The sequence below is a fragment of the Oncorhynchus mykiss genome, chromosome 2, assembly GCF_013265735.2.
Source record: "Oncorhynchus mykiss isolate Arlee chromosome 2, USDA_OmykA_1.1, whole genome shotgun sequence".
Classification (NCBI taxonomy): Eukaryota; Metazoa; Chordata; class Actinopteri; order Salmoniformes; family Salmonidae; genus Oncorhynchus; species Oncorhynchus mykiss.
In genome coordinates, this window is record NC_048566.1 from 22,387,309 (window position 1) to 22,410,378 (window position 23,070).

General features: G+C 45.4%; 2 protein-coding genes across 3 annotated transcripts in view; one reads left to right on the forward strand and one right to left on the reverse strand.

Annotated features, from left to right (window-relative positions):
- Nucleotides 1-3,422: 3,422 nt before the first annotated feature.
- Nucleotides 3,423-4,871, forward strand: LOC118944072 (protein starmaker-like). Its single transcript, XM_036961789.1, has one exon. The coding sequence runs from the start codon at nt 3,423-3,425 to the stop codon at nt 4,869-4,871; it is 1,449 nt and encodes a 482-aa protein (XP_036817684.1).
- A 7,477-nt stretch (nt 4,872-12,348) lies between these two features.
- The window catches only part of bcam (basal cell adhesion molecule (Lutheran blood group)), a 99,490-nt gene continuing 88,768 nt past the window's right edge, over nt 12,349-23,070 (reverse strand). The window contains exons 10-17 of one of the 2 annotated variants that reach the window (XM_036942438.1): nt 22,362-22,503; nt 21,339-21,463; nt 21,077-21,218; nt 20,811-20,846; nt 20,247-20,267; nt 19,441-19,582; nt 18,198-18,294; nt 12,349-12,867 (exon numbers count right to left, since the gene is read on the reverse strand). In XM_036942438.1, the coding sequence (XP_036798333.1) occupies nt 12,865-12,867; nt 18,198-18,294; nt 19,441-19,582; nt 20,247-20,267; nt 20,811-20,846; nt 21,077-21,218; nt 21,339-21,463; nt 22,362-22,503 (708 nt within the window). In that variant the 3' untranslated portion in view covers nt 12,349-12,864. The remainder of the gene's footprint in view (nt 12,868-18,197; nt 18,295-19,440; nt 19,583-20,246; nt 20,268-20,810; nt 20,847-21,076; nt 21,219-21,338; nt 21,464-22,361; nt 22,504-23,070) is intronic. The other variant, XM_036942444.1, reaches the window with a different exon arrangement.

Consider the following 23,070-nt stretch of genomic DNA (forward strand, 5'->3'; position numbering starts at 1 on the left):
GCTAAAACACCATTTCTGAAACCTTGCTCCATTTCCTGAAAACATTAAACACAAAACCTCATCTTCAAGCACTATTTACATAACCTCTGACTCCTCTCGCAAAATGAAACATTCGCCTCAAAACAGTTTTACCCGTGTTCAAAGTCAAACACTGCTCTCAAATCATAAACAAAGTGATCAAAATGATATACACTCTCAAGCAGTCAGTAACAATACACCGAAAAATAGAAAACACATTGTTCAAAACATACAATTCTCAGGGAGAAGTACATTTTTTATCTAAAAAAAATTCATATTTTTTCGTCATTGTCTTTTGATGAACGAAAACATGTTCTATCATAGTAGCTCAAAATTGATCAGAAATTACTACTCTGCTTTGCTCTTTGCAATTTTGCTTTTTGTTCTTCCTCCTCCTTCTACCCCTATTTTTACAGTACTGTACCCTGCATCTCACAAACTTGTCCTTTGTCTCTGTGATTCTTTGTTGATATGAACCTGCAACCAGTCAAAATCTATTGAGCAGTCAGTACTGTTAATAAATGGAAAGCACAATGTTCAGGGCCATACAATTTGTCAATTGTACAGTATACAGCCTACAATGCACTGTACTACAGTATACAATACTAAAAGGGACAAAAATCAAAGGAGTAAACATGTGATCAATGTGCTTCTTCTTGTCTTTGGGCTGGGTCAGGCCAGAGCACTTTGTCGACATCACAAGCAATATTGTTCCTCCTGAGGCAACAGGGGAAGAAGCCTCTTGTGTGCCGTATCCAGCCCTGACATGATTCCTCACCTATATCACCACAGGCTAAAACCATGGCTTGCAGCAGATTTACTCTGGTGTAGGGTTGTCTATCATACACTTTCCATCTCCAAGAGGAGAAAAACTCCTCAATCGGATTCAGGAAAGGCGAGTATGGAGGGAGGTACAAGTTCATAAACTGCCCATTGATGTTAAACCATTCCCTTACCTGAGCAGCTCAGTGGAAACTGACACCGTCCCACACTATCACATAGGTGGGAATGGGATTCTCGTTTAGCTCTTGACCCTGCTGCTCTTGAACCTGCTGCTCAAATAAAATATATCTTAGATTGGCAATAAATCTTAGAAGCTGCTGGGTGTTATATGGCCCAAGTGTAACATGGTGATGTAGAACACCATGGTTGCTGATAGCAGCACAGATTGTGACATTGCCACCTCGTTGACCAGCGACTTCAACAATGGCCCGCTGTCTAATCATGTTTCAGCCTCTTTCTCCTCTTTGTTAGATTGAAGCCTGCTACATTGACAAAGATGAACTCATGGGGTCTGTCCAAGGATTCCAAGTCAAATATTGTCTGTGTAGAAATTCAATATACTGTATGTAGGATTTTGTAAGTCGTACAGAGACAGTGCTAAACTGTAGAGTACAATTAGGCTTCTGATTCACATATATTATATGTACTGAAGAGTAATGTCATTCACATAGTATGTGTTAGTACTGTAGACAATCTGGATTACAGTAAATGTTTCTGAATGTACACTTACTTGCACATACTGAGCTCACAGTTCTTTCACCCTTGGTGAGTTGCGCTCAGAAGGTACTCTGTATACTTGTTTCATTCGCATCCTGTTACGATGGAGGACACGGTCAATTGTGGAAATGCTCACACTGTCGATTCCCTGGAAGTGTGTGTTGTCTTGTATCACTCGTTCCTGGATTTCTCTGAGTCGTATTGCATTATCTTGAAGGACCATGCCAACTATAACGTCCTCTTGCTCCCTAGTGAATATAGCTGTCCTTCCACCTGCATGTGGCAGCCTTGCAATTCTACAAAAAGTAGTTGTGCAGTTACAAAACATATTCATGCAGTACAATACATACAGTGATTAACTTTATTGAAACAGCTGCATATAGTGTAGTACAGTAAATTTGCAATGACAAAAATACAGCAGTGTACTGTACCTGTTCTCTTCTCTGAATGTCCTTACTATGGTGGACACAGAAAATCAGCTCAAATTGGGTTGCACTCTAAGTCCTGCTTCCCTCATTGTCAGTCCATGGACAAGAACATGGTCTATAACTGTTGCTTGAATTTCATCAGATATTTCCACTCTTTGTCTTCCTCCTCCTCTTCGTCCTCCTCTTCCTCTTTCTTGCCCTCTTCCTCCTCGTCGCCCACCTCGCATACGCACTCGTCCTTGTCCTCTCACATCGTTTCTTCTATCCCATTCTCAGACTTCCCACCTTCAACAACCTGTTTGCTCTCTGAACTGGCTTATATTGGTTGTGTCGCATCATTTGAAACAGGTTAAATCAATTTTGAGTGGTTGTGTTCAATCCATGACATATGTTTTCTATTTGTATTTGATTGTTGCCACTTGTGTTTACCAGTATGGATGACATGTGCATTAGAGTGCAGAATGTGTTTTGAGAATGAGAATGTGTTTAGAGTTTTGCTGAAAAGTCTAAGTGAGATCTGCAAATTGTGTTTTACCATGTGAAATGGTTTAAGGTATTGACAACAGACTGCATAATTAGCTAAATGAGTCCAGGAAACTGAGAACTTTGTTCAGCCAATGGGTTTTAGTGTTTTAGTAATTGAGAAAAACTGTAATACATTTGTATTGATGTGTATTTGAGGTCAGACTTACGCATTCAGTAGTACTGGATTTGTATGGACAAGTGTATTTGTGTGTGAGGCTGTGTGTGTGTACGAGTGCATGTGTGTATGCTTGCGTTTGTGTGTTTGTGTGAGAGAGAAACATCACACGGGTATTGCCAGTGATAATGCATTAGTATTGATGCCAGTGTTTGGGAGATCACAGATATGGCTGTGGTGCTAGAGAGAAAGAGAGAACATCACAACAGAGACTGAAACCCCATGGGGAGGCCGTTCCCCGTCCTACTGCAATCATCCCACACTGTGAGAAACACTTACACCCCTCTGTTGCCTGGACTACACAATTCTCTTTATTTCTGTCAAATCTGAATCATCTATTTTACAGTTTTTTTCCTCCAATCTGGCTGTGTGACAGTATGTGTAGCTATACTGCTCAGAGGAATGCAGTGAGGAAGCTATACTGCACCTCGGGGCCACACGTTCCTACAGGGAGACTAAAAACAACAGCAGCATAACAAACAGGCGGTGTTGTGAACACCTGGCCATGAGCCCAGCATTGTACCCATTCTCCCTATGTGTTCACACACCTGAAGAGATAGCAACACTACTGCAACATAAAACATTACCTAAACTCTGACACTACCTCACACTGAAAGTTGCCAGAGTCGTGTGAGTCTGTGTGTGTATGTGAGTGTGGACCTACAGAGCAGACTGATGCATGGCAGGGCAGTATGGGAGGCAGACATAGACCAGCAGTACCAGGGTAGAGGAGGGGGGAGTTAATCATGTACAGCACATAAACACACTCAGAGGTCATGCTTCATCTTCCAGACACACTGCAGGTCCTGGTGTGTGAGACTCCCCAGATGCAGAGGAAGAGCCAGGACCAGGACCAGAGTCAGGACCAGGACCAGAGTCAGGACCAGGACCAGAGTCAGGACCAGGACCAGAGTCAGGACCAGGACAAGAGTCAGGACCAAGACCAGAGTCAAGACCAGGACAAGAGTCAGGACCAGGACCAGAGTCAGGACCAGGACAAGAGTCAGGACCAGGACAAGAGTCAGGACCAGGACCAGAGTCAGGACCATGACCAGAGTCAGGACCAGGACAAGAGTCAGGACCAGGACCAGAGTCAGGACCAGGACCAGGGTCAGGACCAGGACAAGAGTCAGGACCAGGACCAGAGTCAGGACCAGGACAAGAGTCAGGACCAGGACCGGAGTCAGGACCAGAGTCAGGACCAGGACAAGAGTCAGGACCAGGACCAGAGTCAGGACCAGGACAAGAGTCAGGACCAGGACAAGAGTCAGGACCAGGACCAGAGTCAGGACCATGACCAGAGTCAGGACCAGGACCAGAGTCAGGACCAGGACAAGAGTCAGGACCAGGACCAGAGTCAGGACCATAACCAGAGTCAGGACCAGGACAAGAGTCAGGACCAGGACCAGAGTCAGGACCAGGACAAGAGTCAGGACCAGGACCAGGACAAGAGTCAGGACCAGGACCAGAGTCAGGACCAGGACAAGAGTCAGGACCAGGACCAGAGTCAGGACCAGAGTCAGGACCAGGACAAGAGTCAGGACCAGGACCAGAGTCAGGACCAGGACAAGAGTCAGGACCAGGACAAGAGTCAGGACCAGGACCAGAGTCAGGACCATGACCAGAGTCAGGACCAGGATCAGAGTCAGGACCAGGACAAGAGTCAGGACCAGGACCAGAGTCAGGACCATAACCAGAGTCAGGACCAGGACAAGAGTCAGGACCAGGACCAGGGTCAGGACCAGGACAAGAGTCAGGACCAGGACCAGAGTCAGGACCAGGACAAGAGTCAGGACCAGGACCAGAGTCAGGACCAGGACAAGAGTCAGGACCAGGACCAGAGTCAGGACCATAACCAGAGTCAGGACCAGGACAAGAGTCAGGACCAGGACCAGGGTCAGGACCAGGACAAGAGTCAGGACCAGGACCAGAGTCAGGACCAGGACAAGAGTCAGGACCAGGACCAGAGTCAGGACCAGGACAAGAGTCAGGACCAGGACCAGAGTCAGCACCAGGGTCAGGACCAGGGTCAGGACCAGGACCAGAGTCAGGACCAGGACCAGAGTCAGGACCAGGACCATGACCAGGATCAGAGTCAGGACCAGGACCAGCGCCAGGACCAGGAGCAGAGTCAGGACCAGGACCAGGGTCAGGACCAGGGTCAGGACCAGGACCAGAGTCAGGACCAGGGTCAGGACCAGGACCAGGAATCCACCATTAACTAAAGTAGACAGGTCTGATAAGGCTAATAGCAGCAGAGGCTCAGAAAGGAGAGTTACAGGAGAAATACCAGTACCTTCAATCCCCATCACCAGTATGTGTGTTGTGTGTGTGTGACGCCGTGATCCACCACTGACTGTTTTACTGGGTGTTTTACTGGGTGAGAGAGTTAGCAGCTAGGCAACAGAGAGTATTAGAATAAGGGCTCGATTCAATCCGTATCGCCGAAGTTCAGCGCTACAGCGCGATTTGAATTGAAAGGTCATTTCTGATTGAGCTGACACATGCAGCGTTTAGCGTGAATGTAGTCTCTGCTGACACAGGGAACTTGGCTTTTATATTTCTATCGTGCTGTAGCCAGATCTTCAGCACACCAGATTGAATGGAGCCCTAAAACACAGGGCTCAGAACTCTCTCATTACAGCTCTGTGCTGAACAAGCCCCAAGGAACGTCAGCCATTTTATTTCCCTACACATTTTACAGGCCATGTCTGAACAAACACATACTAATGATCACTCTCTGACAGTGTAGCAGTGTGCCTTAGAGTAATTGACAGTGTATGTGTGAGAGTGTGTGTGAATACCAACACAAAATCATTCAAGTATGATTCTATGTGTATATGCGTACGTGTGTGTATGTGTGTGTGTGTCTCTCTCTCTGCGTGTAATAGCTCTTCAGACACCTGCTCTGCTGTGGTACAGTCAGACAGTGGAAGGGAGCCTGCAGCGTGTACAGGAGCTCACAGAGGTACACACAACACAGCTGCTCCTATTCCTCCAGGCCTCTCTCCCCCTCTCTCCAGCTCCTCCCTTCCACCTCTCACTTCTCTTCTCTAGCGCTAACGGACTAGCTGACTCAGACACCCAGGAGGCCTTCATCGCTCTTCGACCTGTTTAAGGTGAGCCCTGTGTGGGATGCCCCGGTCATGGCCTGCCTTTACCATGGATGTAAATGTGTTGCACGTGTAACGGAGTTTACGGAGCGTACCTATGTAAACTCACTCCACAGCTAGCTTGAAATGTCACCGAGCTATACAAGCTATACAATTGGTACCTTTTAGCTCAAATGGTTGAAACGTTGTCATGGAGGGCGGTCACGTGTGTTGTGAAGCAGAGGATCAGTTGATGGAGCCCAGTATGGGGCAGTTGGACAGTGGGGGAAGCTCAGTTGTCAGCAGCAATCTGACCTGTTAAACATGTCTACAGCTTAACGCTATGGATCCACTTTTCTTCTCAAAGGCGAGTGCTTGTTGGCTTGCTTGTCAATACATGTCAGTGATGAAGGTCTGGTAGCTGGAGTGCATGTCTTTACAGGCTCGAACATCACTAACACACCGGTTGCTTTCATGTCTAATTGATCATCAAAGGGCACTGCATCAGCTTGGCTGGATGCACAGATGAACCATCACTACTACCCATACACAAACACACACCACTACTGACAGGTATACACACCAACACAAACACACACCACTACTGACACGCATACATACCAACACAAACACACACCACTACTGACAAGTATACACACCAACACAAACACACACCACTACTGACACGCATACATACCAACACAAACACACACCACTACTGACAAGTATACACACCAACACAAACACACACCACTACTGACAAGTATACACACCAACACAAACACACACCACTACTGACAAGTATACACACCAACACAAACACACACCACTACTGACACGCATACATACCAACACAAACACACACCACTACTGACAAGTATACACACCAACACAAACACACACCACTACTGACACGCATACATACCAACACAAACACACACCACTACTGACAAGTATACACACCAACACAAACACACACCACTACTGACACGCATACATACCAACACAAACACACACCACCACTGACAAGTATACATACCAACACAAACACACACCACTACTGACAAGTATACACACCAACACAAACACACACCACTACTGACAAGTATACACACCAACACAAACACACACCACTACTGACAAGTATACACACCAACACAAACACACACCACTACTGACACGCATACATACCAACACAAACACACACCACTACTGACAAGTATACACACCAACACAAACACACACCACTACTGACACGCATACACACCAACAGAAACACACACCACTACTGACAAGTATACACACCAACACAAACACACACCACTACTGACACGCATACATACCAACACAAACACACACCACTACTGACAAGTATACACACCAACAGAAACACACACCACTACTGACACGCATACATACCAACACAAACACACACCACTACTGACAAGTATACACACCAACAGAAACACACACCACTACTGACAAGTATACACACCAACACAAACACACACCACTACTGACACGCATACATACCAACACAAACACACACCACTACTGACAAGTATACACACCAACACAAACACACACCACTACTGACACGCATACATACCAACACAAACACACACCACTACTGACAAGTATACACACCAACACAAACACACACCACTACTGACACGCATACATACCAACACAAACACACACCACTACTGACAAGTATACACACCAACACAAACACACACCACTACTGACACGCATACACACCAACACAAACACACACCACTACTGACAAGTATACACACCAACACAAACACACACCACTACTGACAAGTATACACACCAACACAAACACACACCACTACTGACACGCATACATACCAACACAAACACACACCACTACTGACAAGTATACACACCAACACAAACACACACCACTACTGACACGCATACACACCAACAGAAACACACACCACTACTGACAAGTATACACACCAACACAAACACACACCACTACTGACACGCATACATACCAACACAAACACACACCACTACTGACAAGTATACACACCAACAGAAACACACACCACTACTGACACGCATACATACCAACACAAACACACACCACTACTGACAAGTATACACACCAACAGAAACACACACCACTACTGACAAGTATACACACCAACACAAACACACACCACTACTGACACGCATACATACCAACACAAACACACACCACTACTGACAAGTATACACACCAACACAAACACACACCACTACTGACACGCATACATACCAACACAAACACACACCACTACTGACAAGTATACACACCAACACAAACACACACCACTACTGACACGCATACATACCAACACAAACACACACCACTACTGACAAGTATACACACCAACACAAACACACACCACTACTGACACGCATACACACCAACACAAACACACACCACGACTGATACGTACAGTATACACATCAACAGAAAACACACCACTACTGACACGCATACACACCAACATAAAACACACCACTACTGACACGCATACACACCAACAGAAAACACACCACTACTGACACGCATACACACCAACATAAAACACACCACTACTGATACGCATACACACCAACATAAAACACACCACTACTGATACGCATACACACCAACATAAAACACACCACTACTGATACGCATACACACCAACATAAAACACACCACTACTGACACGCATACACACCAACAGAAAACACACCACTACTGACACGCATACACACCAACATAAAACACACCACTACTGATACGCATACACACCAACATAAAACACACCACTACTGACACGCATACACACCAACATAAAACACACCACTACTGACACGTATACACACCAACAGAAAACACACACCACTACTGACACGCATACACACCAACAGAAAACACACACCACTACTGACACGTATACACACCAACATAAAACACACCACTACTGACACGCATACACACCAACACAAACACACACCACTACTGACACGCATACACACCAACACAAACACACACCACGACTGATACGTACAGTATACACATCAACAGAAAACACACACCACTACTGACACGCATACACACCAACATAAAACACACCACTACTGACACGTATACACACCAACAGAAAACACACACCACTACTGACACGCATACACACCAACAGAAAACACACACCACTACTGACACGTATACACACCAACAGAAAACACACACCACTACTGACACGTATACACACCAACAGAAAACACACACCACTACAGACACGTATACACACCAACAGAAAACACACACCACTACTGACACGTATACACACCAACAGAAAACACAGACACTCAAAATCAGGTCACACAGGATATGAAACCTTGGAAGTGAAGGAGATAAGAGAAGATTTACTGCCTTTCATTTCATTACTTGTATTTGTTTCTCCCTTCCCTTCCTCCTCTTCTCCCTCCCTCCCTCCCTCCTCTTCTCCCTCCCTCCCTCTCTCTTTACTTATTGAACTCAGCTGATTGCAAGAGTAGACAGCAGACTCAATGCTAATTTATGACATCCTTAAACAAGACAGCTTCTTTATCCATTGGATGGCCAATCACTCTTCTCCTTCAGTTCCTCTCATGACAGTTCCTGATTCTTCTGTCAATTTCCATAACTTCTCCCTCCATCTATCCCTCCCTCATCCATAACCTTCTCTGTCCCATTCGCTCTCTCCTCCATCCCCTTCACCCTCCTTCTGTCTCTCTATCATTATATATATCCCTAATCATCTCAGTCTCTAGTTTGCTCTGGTGGTGGTGTCCCAGCACAGTGTGTATGTATGTGTGTGTGTGTGTGTGTGTGTGTGTGTGTGTGTGTGTGTGAGTGTTGTGTTGACTGGCCGTTAGCCAACCGTTACTGAGAGGCTGTAGCGGCTAGGCTATGAGCTAGGGACAGTGGCTGTCATTTCTCAATAGGCTGATGGTAAATGGCTAAATCAGATTAGCGTCACTGTAGCTAAACTCAGACAGTATTAAAGCCTTAGGGCCAGGGTAGGCATGGTTACACAGATGATACACAATAACATTGGTGACAATACTGAAGCAAAAAGCACTAGAGGTGGACACACACTGTAAACCACAGTAAATAGAAACAAAGCTATTTCAATTTGATTGATTGGCTCTCTCACACACACACACACACACACACACACACACACACACACACACACACACACACACACACACACACACACACACACACACACACTTTAGAGCCTCATCTCAGTCCTTCCCCCCTCATTCTCTTTCTTAATGTTCTAAACGCAAATCCTTCCCATTCTGCAGGTCAGTGTAATTTCCTAATGGATGCTTGGCAGATGGAAGAAGGGACAACATCCCTGTTGATAGAACCAGAGAGCCAGAAGCCCACAGTACAACGGCAACCTGTCAGAGCTCACAGAATCCAGCTGACAACAGAGGTGGCCTATACCTCTACACTAACAGTCAACACAGACACACACACAAAAATGAAACACACACAGAGATTGTGGGAGTTTGGTTGTTTTTTCTTGGGTTTTCAGTTGTTATAAATTCTACACAGTTCAATAAGAAGATACAAGAACAAAGTACAGAACTCACAACAGAACAGCGTACCACCAAATATACAGTATAGCAGGAAGAGAAAAAAGCACTCACATATGTATAGCAAGACAAGAATCCTAATTCAAACCTTTCTCTCTTCTCTTAGAACCAGTGGACAAACCACAAAACAACACAAGTCACAACTCAGTAGTTCTGAAGTGCAAGAATCACCCTTTTCTTTAAAGAAAAGAAAACACTTTTTTTTATATATATCAATTTATATTTTTGGGGGACAAATAAAACCAAGCATTCCAAAGTTGAAGGTATGCACCTGTTGGTCTCCCCCTAACTTCGCAGGAGTCAGAACAGTCATTAAGTTATGGAAATATAGATTTCTTAAATCACTAGACATTCAAACAAATGATTCCCAGAAAAAGCGATAGTGGTTATAGTGACCTGTTCACAAGGCAATTTTTTTCCAGTGTATACCAATGATAGAGGACACTGCAACCAGCTATCATATATCTTTGTGCTGCCAATACAGGTAGTATCAAAAAGCGTGTGAGGCAGAGAGAGACAGACATCAAATGCGCACCAAAACATTGGAACACCCCCACTAAGACACTCAATAACTCAACTTATTTTGGTAAAAAAAATCTCTCCCCTCCCACCTCACCCCTACACTCTACCCCCTCTCCCCTCCCCTCCCACCTCATCCCCACACTCTACACCCTTCCACCTCACCCCTACACTCTACCCCCTCTCCCCTCATCCCCACACTCTACACCCTCCCACCTCATCCCCACACTCTACACCCTCCAACCTTATCCCCACACTCTACACCCTCCCATCTCAACCCCACACTCTACACCTTCTCCCCTCCCACCTCAACCCCACACTCTACCCCCCCTCCCCTCGCCTCCCCTGCTCTCCTCCCTCTCTCCCTCATCAAGCGGTGACTAACCTGTCTCTGTGACGTTCGCAGGTGAATCTGTGCTCACAACCCCTCCGGCCTGCAAAGCCAATCTGTACTGAAGGAAATGGTAGTGCAGCTGGCAGAGATTTCAGATTGTCAACGGAGGACAAAAACGTTCCCCATTTTGCCAGGTTACTCCAATTTTCCAGAGCTAGGGGATGATAATTGGGTGAGCTGAGCGTAACAGGGAGTGTTGTGTTTCTGAAAATGGCTTTGCTCAGAGAAGGACAGTAGGCTATGAAATATGGCGAGCGCTGTAGCAGGGTCAGGACTCTAACGACACAGTAAACACACAGATTCATTCAGATTCACCTCACGTGTACAGTAAGCCTCCATTTGATTGACAGGTTATACAGTATTCCGTTTGCAGAGACAGAGCAACAAAAAGAAGAGAACAAATGACCTGATACATAATATACATTTCGGCAACATTTTGGAACTAATTTGTACACCGAATAGCTTGTATTTTTTGTTGCTTTTTGGTTTGAGAAAAAAATACATTTACACAGGAAGGGATCAGGAAGTTAGAAATTGTCTCGGCTGTTGCTAAGGTAACAGCTGAAAGGAATTTGAATAAATGAATAAACATTCTAGATTTGAAATGAAAAACTAAACAATGAATTGATACACAGGGACTAGTCTTCTATTTCATGTCATCCTGTAAAGACAGGACTCTGGCCAGGACCAAAGCAAACAGGGAGATAGGGGTAAGTTCCTCCTTAGAACAGTCTAGAATTATATACAGTACTATAGGCTCTTATCAGAAGGCCGGAGTGGATTTAGGCTGGAATGACTTTTAACTTGTATAAGTGGGCCTGGCTTGCCCTGTTTGACTGAAAAGGTTTGTCAGAAAGTACATCTGCAGTATTGTGCCTAATATGCTGCTGGTCATCATCTTGGGCAAGGAATATGATCATTAAGTTTGATGTAACAGTAGGCACGGTCAATCTCTATGTTACGGGATAGAATTCAGAGTGACACAATAATCAGCGTAGGGATGAATAGAGTAGGATGACAGTTTGTGTTTTCCCCATGTCCACCAGAATGGGCTAGATGCAGACTCCACACAGAACAGACACATCCAGTTCTACAGTGACTGAACGAAGAACAACCCACAGCTCAGATACACAATGCAATACAGCACACACTCACAAACACACACTCACACACACTCCTGCAACACAATGGCATTTTCTGTTTGGATTGGGGTAGAGTTACTGTGGCTAGAGTCATGTTGGACACTGTACAGCTCTATTCTACACGGTCAACCAATGGTTGTGATTGGTGGAAAGGGATTACACTCTGATAATGTCATGATGATGTTCAGTGATGTATTAGGTCTCATGTTTAAATAACCCCCCTCCCTCCCCCCGCCCCACACAGGTTACCCCACATCCCTACAAAAACACCCTTCCATTCCACCGTCTTTTCTCCCTCAGTCCGACTTCTCCCCCTATCAAAAATAAAACAAGCCCTGCTGTCGTTTTTCATCCATCCCTTCATCCCTCTCTTTCTGTCTTCTTGTGTCATATTCTCCTCTGTTCCTCACTGTGGAAGACAACACAAAGCACCAGTAAATCCTGTGAGTCAATACAACATTGTGATATTATATAAGTCAGGGATCATCAACTAGATTCAACCACTGGCTGATTTTGTACTGAGCGGATGGTCGGGGGGCCGAAACGTAATTACAAATCATTTGTAGACTGAATATTGACCTCAATAAGCCCAAACAGATATAATGTTTGACTAAAAAATTTCAAACCTTCCATACATTTGTATACGATCACGTGTCTCTATTACTCATGGGGAATACTTGGGAACTTCTTCAATAAAAATTACTTGGAGTTGATTTCCTGGTGTTTTTCCAGCCTTTCTATAAATAATATAATATTTAAATACATAAATACAGTTGAAGTCGGAAGTTTACATACACCTTTGCCAAATACATTTAAACTCAGTTTTTCACAATTCCTGACATTTAATCCTAGTAAAAATTCCCTGTCTTAGGTCAGTTAGGATCACCACTTTATTTTAAGAATGTGAAATGTCAGAATAATAGTAGAGAGAATGATTTATTTCAGCATTATTTTCTTTCATCACATTCCCAGTGTGTCAGAAGTTTACATACACTCAATTGGTATTTGGTAGCATTGCCTTTAAATTGTTTAACTTGGGTCAAACGTTTCAGGTAGCCTTCCACAAGCTTCCCACAATAAGTTGAGTGAATTTTGTCCCATTCCTCCTGACAGAGCTGGTGTAACCGAGTCAGGTTTTTAGGCCTCCTTGCTCGCAAACACTTTTTCAGTTCTGACCACAAATTTTCTATAGGATTGAGGTCAGGGCTTTGTGATGGCCACTCTAATACCTTGACTTTGTTGTCCTTAAGCCATTTTGCCACAACTTTGGAAGTATGCTTGGGGTCATTGTCCATTTGGAAGACCCATTTGCGACCAAGCTTTAACTTCCTGACTGATGCCTTGAGATGTTGCTTCAATATATCCACATAGTTTTCCATCCTCATGATGTCATCTATTTTGTGAAGTGCACCAGCCCCTCCTGCAGCAAAGCATCCCCACAACATGATGCTGCCACCCCGGTGTTTCACGGTTGGGATGGTGTTCTTCGGCTAGCAACCTTTTTCCTCCAAACATAACAATGGTCATTATGGCCAAATAATTCTATTTTTGTTTCATCAGACCAGAGAACATTTCTCCAAAAAGTACGGTCTTTGTCCCCATGTGCAGTTGCAAACCGTAGTCTGGCTTTTTTATGGTGGTTTTGGAGCAGTGGCTTCCTCGTTTCTGAGCGGCCTTTCAGGTTATGTTGATATAGGACTCGTTTAACTGTGGACATAGATACTTTTGTACCTGTTTTTTCCAGCTTCTTCACAAGGTCCTTTGCTGTTGTTCTGGGATTGATTTGCAATTTCGCACCAAAGTACGTTCACCTATAGGAGACAGAACACATCTCCTTCCTGAGCAGTATGACGGCTGCGTGGTCCCATGGTGTTTATACTTGCGTACTATTGTTTGTACAGATGAACGTGGTACCTTCAGGCGTTTGGAAATTGCTCCCAAGGATGAACCAGACCTGTGGAGGTCTACAATTTTTTTCGGAGGTCTGGCTGATTTCTTTTGATTTTCCCATGATTTCAAGCAAAGAGGCACTGAGTATGAAGGTAGGCCATGAAATACATCCACACGTACACCTCCAATTGACTCAAATTATGTCAATTAGCCTATCAGAAGCTTCTAAAGCCATGACATCATTTTCTGGAATTTTCCAAGATGTTTAAAGGCACAGTCAACTTAGTGTATGTAAACTTCTGGCCCACTGGAATTGTGATACAGTGAATTATAAGTTAAATAATCTGTCTGTAAATAATTGTTGGAAAAATTACTTGTGTCATATCCAAAGTAGATGTCTTAACCGACTTGCCAAAACTATAGTTTGTTAACAAGAAATTTGTGGAGTGGTTGAAAAACAAGTTTTAATGACTCCAACCTACAGTGGGGAGAACAAGTATTTGATACACTGCCGATTTTGCAGGTTTTCCTACTTACAAAGCATGTAGAGGTCTGTAATTTTTATCATAGGTACACTTCAACTGTGAGAGACGGAATCTAAAACAAAAAATCCAGAAAATCACATTGTATGATTTTTAAGTAATTAATTTAGATTTTATTGCATGAAAAAGTATTTGATCACCTACCAACCAGTAAGAATTCCGGCTCTCACAGACCTGTTAGTTTTTCTTTAAGAAGCCCTCCTGTTCTCCACTCATTACCTGTATTAACTGCACCTGTTTGAACTCGTTACCTGTATGAAAGACACCTGTCCACACACTCAATCAAACAGACTCCAACCTCTCCACAATGGCCAAAACCAGAGAGCTGTGTAAGGACATCAGGGATACAATTGTATACCTGCACAAGGGTGGGATGGGCTACAGGACAATAGGCAACCAGCTTGGTTAGAAGGCAACAACTGTTGGCGCAATTATTAGAAAATGGAAGAAGTTCAAGATGACGGTCAATCACCCTCGGTCTGGGGCTCCATGCAAGATCTCACCTCGTAGGGCATCAATGATCATGAGGAAGGTGAGGGATCAGCCCAGAACTACACGGCAGGACCTGGTCAATGACCTGAAGAGAGCTGGGACCACAGTCTCAAAGAAAACCATAAGTAACACACTACGCCGTCATGGATTAAAATCCTGCAGCGCACGCAAGGTCCACCTGCTCGAGCCAACGCATGTCCAGGCACGTCTGAAGTTTGCCAATGACCATCTGGATGATCTAGAGGAGGAATGGGAGAAGGTCATGTGGTCTGATGAGACAAAAATAGAGTCTAAACTCCACTCCACGTGTTTGGAGGAAGAAGAAGGATGAGTACAACCCCAAGAACCATCCCAACCTTGAAGCATGGAGGTGGAAACATCATTCTTTGGGGATGTTTTTCTGCAAAGGGGACAGGACGACTGCACCGTATTGAGGGGAGGATTGATGGGGCCATGTATCGCGAGATCTTGGCCACCAACCTCCTTCCCTCAGTAAGAGCATTGAAGATGGGTCGTGGCTGGGTCTTCCAGCAAGACAAAGACCCGAAACACACAGCCAGGGCAACTAAGGAGTGGCTCCGTAAGAAGCATCTCAAGGTCCTTGAGTGGCCTAGCCAGTCTCCAGACCTGAACCCAAAAGAAAATCTTTGGAGGGAGCTGAAAGTCCGTATTGCCTAGCAACAGCCCCGAAACCTGAAGGATCTGGAGAAGGTCTGTATGGAGGAGTGGGCCAAAATCCCTGCTGCTGTGTGTGCAAACTTGGTCAAGAACTACAGGAAACGTATGATCTCAGTAATTGCAAACAAAGGTTTCTGTACCAAATATTAAGTTCTGCTTTTCTGATGTATCAAATACTTATGTCATGCAATATAATGCAAATTAATTACTTAAAAATCATACAATGTGATTTTCAGGATTTTTTTTAGATACAGTCTCTCACAGTTGAAGTGTACCTATGATAAAAATTACAGACCTCTACATGCTTTGTAAGTAGGAAAACCTGCAAAATCGGCAGTGTATCAACTACTTGTTCTCCCCACTGTAAGTGTATGTAAACTTCCGACTTCAACTGTATATATATATATATATATATACAGTGGGGCAAAAAGGTCTTCAGTCAGCCACCAATTGGTGCAAGTTCTCCAACTTAAAAAGATGAGAGAGGCCTGTAATTTTCATCATAGGTACACTTCAACTATGACAGACAAAAAATCCAGAAAATCACATTGTAGGATTTTTTATGAATTTATTTGCAAATTATGGTGGAAAATAAGTATTTGGTCACCTACAAACAAGCAAGATTTCTGGCTCTCACAGACCTGTAACTTCTTCTTTAAGAGGCTCCTCTGTCCTCCACTCGTTACCTGTATTAATGGCATCTGTTTGAACTTATCAGTATAAAAAACACCTGTCCACAACCTCAAACAGTCACACTCCAAACTACACTATGGCCAAGACCAAAGAGCTGTCAAAGGACACCAGAAACAAAATTGTAGACCTGCACCAGGCTGGGAAGACTGAATCTGCAATAGGTAAGCAGCTTGGTTTGAAGAAATCAACTGTGGGAGCAATTATTAGGAAATGGAAGACATACAAGACCACTGATAATCTCTCTCGATCTGGGGCTCCATGCAAGATCTCACCCCGTGGGGTCAAAATGATCACAAGAACGGTGAGCAAAAGTACCAGAACCACACGTGGGGACCTAGTGAATGACCTGCAGAGAGCTGGGACCAAAGTAACAAAGCCTACCATCAGTAACACACTACGCCGACAGGGACTCAAATCCTGCAGTGCCAGACGTGTCCTCCTGCTTAAGCCAGTACATGTCCAGGCCCATCTGAAGTTTGCTAGAGAGCATTTGGATGATCCAGAAGAAGATTGGGAGAATGTCATATGGTCAGATGAAACCAAAATATAACTTTTTGGTAAAAACTCAACTCGTCGTGTTTGGAGGACAAAGAATGCTGAGTTGCATCCAAAGAACACCATACCTACTGTGAAGCATGGGGGTGGAAACATCATGCTTTGGGGCTGTTTTTCTGCAAAGGGACCAGGACGACTGATCCGTGTAAAGGAAAGAATGAATGGGGCCATGTATCGTGAGATTTTGAGTGAAAACCTCCTTCCATCAGCAAGGGCGTTGAAGATGAAACGTGGCTGGGTCTTTCAGCATGACAATGATCCCAAACACACCGCCCGGGCAACGAAGGAGTGGCTTCGTAAAAAGCATTTCAAGGTCCTGGAGTGGCCTAGCCAGTCTCCAGATCTCAACCCCATAGAAAATCTTTGGAGGGAGTTGAAAGTCCGTGTTGCCCAGCAACAGCCCATTAACATCACTGCTCTAGAGGAGATCTGCATGGAGGAATGGGCCAAAATACCAGCAACAGTGTGTGAAAACCTTGTGAAGACTTACAGAAAACGTTTGACCTCTGTCATTGCCAACAAAGGGTATATAACAAAGTATTGAGATAAACTTTTGTTATTGACCAAATACTTATTTTCCACCATAATTTGCAAATAAATTCATTAAAAATCCTACAATGTGATTTTCTGGATTTTTTTCTCATTTTGTCTGTCATAGTTGAAGTGTACCTATGATGAAAATTACAGGCCTCTCTCATCTTTTTAAGTGGGAGAACTTGCACAATTGGTGGCTGACTAAATACTTTTTTGCCCCACTGTGTATTTATATATATATATATATATACACAGTGTATATACACTCACTTTTAAGAACTGTGCATATAAACATATAAACCAATCCCCCCTTCTCCTACCACTACTGTCCCGCCAGCGACCCCTCCCCTCTGACCTGCTGTGCTCCTGGCTTGTTCAGAAGGCCAGCTTCTTCATTGGCCTTTTCTGTCTTCATCTCCACCACAATGTCATTATTCACATCCCCACTTGCCCTGCAGGAGAGACACACAGAGGAGGCAGAGAGAAAGAGAGGGATAGCATAGAGAGAGAGAGAGGGAGAGGTAGCATAGAGAGGTAGCATAGCGAGAGAGGGAGAGAGAGAAAGAGAGGTAGCATAGAGAGAGAGAAAGAGAGATAGCATAGAGAGAGAGAGGGAGAGAAAGAGAGGTAGCATTGAGAGAGAGAAAGAGAGGTAGCAAAGAGAGAGAGAGGGGGAGAGAGAGAAAGAGAGTTAGCATAGAGAGAGAGGGAGAGAGAGAAAGAGAGGTAGCATAGAGAGAGAGAAAGAGAGATAGCATAGAGAGAGAGAGGGAGAGAGAGAAAGAGAGGTAGCATAGAGAGAGAGAAAGAGAGGTAGCATAGAGAGAGAGGGAGAGAGAGAAAGAGAGGTAGCATAGAGAGAGAGAAAGAGAGGTAGCATAGAGAGAGAGAGGGAGAGAGATAGGCTTATAGAAGGAGGTGACATGAAAAGACAGACGGAGAGAGAAACGGTAGAGGGTTAGCAGAGGGAGAGGGAGAGGGAGAGAGAAACGGTAGAGGGTTAGCAGAGGGAGAGGGAGAGAGAAACGGTAGAGGGTTAGCAGAGGGAGAGGGAGAGAGAAACGGTAGAGGGTTAGCAGAGGGAGAGTGAGAGAGAAACGGTAGAGGGTTAGCAGAGGGAGAGGGAGAGAGAAACGGTAGAGGGTTAGCAGAGGGAGAGGGAGAGAGAAACGGTAGAGGGTTAGCAGAGGGAGAGGGAGAGAGAAACGGTAGAGGGTTAGCAGAGGGAGAGGGAGAGAGAAACGGTAGAGGGTTAGCAGAGGGAGAGGGAGAGCGAAACGGTAGAGGGTTAGCAGAGGGAGAGAGAAACGGTAGAGGGTTAGCAGAGGGAGAGGGAGACAGAAACGGTAGAGGGTTAGCAGAGGGAGAGGGAGACAGAAACGGTAGAGGGTTAGCAGAGGGAGAGGGAGAGAGAAACGGTAGAGGGTTAGCAGAGGGAGGTAGAATACAGTAAAGAGAACAGGGAGTCTGTACGCCAATGATCACAATGCCTTTCTTTAGAAACAGTTTCAAAACCCCTCCTCCCGTCCCCTCTCCTCAGCTCTCCCTCCCTCCCCTCCTCTCCTCTCCTCCACCCTAACCTCCCTCCTGTTACTCACACTTCCTTATTGTCCTTCTTGCTGCAGGGCAGCTTGCCCTTCTTGTTGAGGAAGTAGAGGAGTGCCACCAGCAGCAGCAGCATTAGGACACACACCACCACGGCTATCACCACGCCACTGGAGCCACCCTGCTGCTTATCAGCTAGAGGCATGGAGAGATGGAGGGAGAGATGAAGGCATGGGGGGAGAGGTGGAGAAGGGAGAGGTTGGATGGAAAGTGAAGTTAAAGGGGATGGATGGGGTGAGGTGAGAGGAGAAAGAGGTAGGGAGGAGCGATGGGAGAAGGAGTTGGTGAGAGGTGAGGAGGGAGAAGGGGGAGAAGGGTTGAGAGGGAGGGACAGCGATGGAGGCAAGAGAGGGGATGGAGTGGAGGGGTAGGGGTGGGTAATGGAAGAGGGGAGGTGAGGGGGTGGAGGGGCGGAAATGGGATGGGTGAGGTTCGGAGGAGAACAATGGATGGGTGGAGGAGAGAGGAGGAGAGGAGGAAAGGGGGAAACGGGGAAAGGGGAGGGGGAAGGTTTGTTCAACTTTGATTGAGATGACAATAGTGTGGTGGGGCTAAGAGGGGGGCCTACACACACACACACACACACACACGCAAACACACACGCACACACACACGCACACGCACACACACACACACGCAGAAACAGACATACACACTACAGTCTCCTACATACACACATTTTCACAAACACACCCTTTCTCTCTCTGTATCACATACAGACAGTGTAACACACATACACACAGTGTAACACACATACACACAGTGTAACACACATACACACAGAGGTATTTGTACAGACCTGTTTTAAGCACATGGTTCCCTTTGAGCAGCATTTTGAAAGAAAGGCAGTTCCTCAGACCCACTGCATAGCAAAGCAACAACACACACCGCACCACTATGTGCACCCACTAACCACCAACAACACACATACTAGTGTACAAACACAACCCCCACAACACATACTCTAGTTACAACTACTCACAAGCCCACAGCAACTGAAAAGCACAGCACAGGGAGGAAAAAGAGTGAAAGAGAAGAACGCAGTGGGAAAAAGAAGTGACAAAGACACGCTGAGGACAGAAAAGAAGAGAGTGGAAGAGGATAGAATAGAATATCATCCTTTATTACCCCCCCAGGGGAGGGAAAAGTCGCAGCATCCACAGAATATAGGACAGACATCATACAAAGATGACAAACAAAACACAATATACAATATCCACAGTGTTCAGTAGTAATAGGGAAATATACAATGTACAGTACAGTAGAGTGCTTGGAGGAAGGGTGAAGTACTACAGGCTATTTACAACACAGAGTCCTGACAGCAGGGAGGAAAGGAGGAGGGAGAAGACGGATAAGTGTCTACCTCTGCCTGCATCATTGGCTGCGTTGGGATCGACGGCTGCAGGGAGAAGAGAGGAACCGGGTTAGACTACAGTTTACTGTTACACCACAATGGAGGAGAGGGACAGAGAACGAGAGAGAGAGAGGGAGAGAGAGAGAGAGAGAGAGAGAGAGAGAGAGAGAGAGAGAGAGAGAGAAAGAAAGAAAGAAAGAAAGAAAGAAAGAAAGAGAGAGAGAAAGAAAGAAACAGTGATACGAAAGTTAAGAGAAGTGGAGGGCCACACTGACCTTGTTTGATGGTGACTTTGAAGACCTGGGAGGCTGCGCCGTGGTCGTTACTGGCCTCGCAGGTGACCCCGTCCTTCAGGACCGCAGCACTGGCCTCCAGCATGACCATACTGACCACCTTGTTACCCTTCACCGACACTGACTGGGAGAGGAGGGGCGAGAGGGGGGGGAGATGGGTTAAGAGATGACAATAAATGAGAGGAGTAGTTCTGAGAGCTCATAACACGCACCCGCGCGCACACACACACACAAGCACACTCACCTCCTTTCCTGAGGGTGTCCAGGTGAACTGTGGGGCAGGATGTCCGTGAGCAGAGCAGGACAGAGTCACCATGTCTCCCTCCTTCTCCACCATTCCATCAACAGCTGCATCAATCTCAGGTTTACCTAGAGAGAGGGAGGTTGAGAGGAGAGAGAGGGGGGAGAGGTAAAGAGACAGGGGGGGAGAGTGGTAGAGGTAGAGGGAGAGGGGGAGGAGAGAGGGAGGAGGGAGAGAGATATAGATTGGGAAGAAAGTGGGAGAGAGGAAAAAGAGAGGGATGGATACAGAGAGAAAGAGGAGGGAGAGAATAGCAGGAAACAAAATAACAATTAAAGTCCACCACAGGAAGAGATATACTGTTCCATCACCACTTCCTTTACTCCATCTGAGTCTTATGATATACTGTTCCATCACCACTTCCTTTACTCCATCTGAGTCTTATGATATACTGTACCATCACCACTTCCTTTACTCCATCTGAGTCTTATGATATACTGTACCATCACCACTTCCTTTACTCCATCTGAGTCTTATGATATACTGTACCATCACCACTTCCTTTACTCCATCTGAGTCTTATGATATACTGTTCCATCACCACTTCCTTTACTCCATCTGAGTCTTATGATATACTGTACCATCACCACTTCCTTTACTCCATCTGAGTCTTATGATATACTGTACCATCACCACTTCCTTTACTCCATCTGAGTCTTATGATATACTGTACCATCACCACTTCCTTTACTCCATCTGAGTGTTATGATATACTGTACCATCACCACTTCCTTTACTCCATCTGAGTCTTATGATATACTGTACCATCACCACTTCCTTTACTCCATCTGAGTCTTATGATATACTGTACCATCACCACTTCCTTTACTCCATCTGAGTCTTATCCATCTATACATTAAGAAGTAGTCCTATCTGAACAATCTCAGAACCACCACAGGGTCAGTAACACACGGTCATGTGTGTAGGTATGTGTGTGTGTTTGTGTGTGGCTATGCTTCTGTGTACCTGAGACGGTGAGATTGACGCTGGCCTTGGAGGTGAGCCCAAGCACAGAGGGCACTGCGCCCACACAGGAGTACTCGCCAGCTTCAGCGAATGTCACCAACTTCAGAGACAAGACACCAGTCTGGGACAGCACCGTGGAGCCCTGTTGAACACACACAGGTATGAGGTCAGGGGACAGTTGGAAAACACACTCAATTTCCTAATCTCTTGTTCTTCCATGCCCTCTCTGGGTTCTCACAAAAACGTAGTCCTGCTCAGTACAACCACATACCTTACCCAGTAACACGTTCACAACAAACAACAGCCAGATCAGAGGTGGCTGGTAGTAAAACAGGGAGGAAGCAGGGAGAGGTGGACTGGTAGTAACACAGGGAGGAAGCAGGGAGAGGTGGACTGGTAGTAACACAGGGAGGAAGCAGAGAGAGGTGGACTAGTAACACAGGGAGGAAGCAGAGAGAGTTGGACTGGTAGTAACACAGGGGGGAAGCAGAGAGAGGTGGACTGGTAGTAACACAGGGAGGAAGCAGGGAGAGGTGGACTGGTAGTAAAACAGGGAGGAAGCAGGGAGATGTGGACTGGTAGTAACACAGGGAGGAAGCAGAGAGAGGTGGACTGGTAGTAACACAGGGAGAGGTGGACTGGTAGTAACACAGGGAGAGGTGGACTGGTAGTAACACAGGGAGAGGTGGACTGGTAGTAACACAGGGAG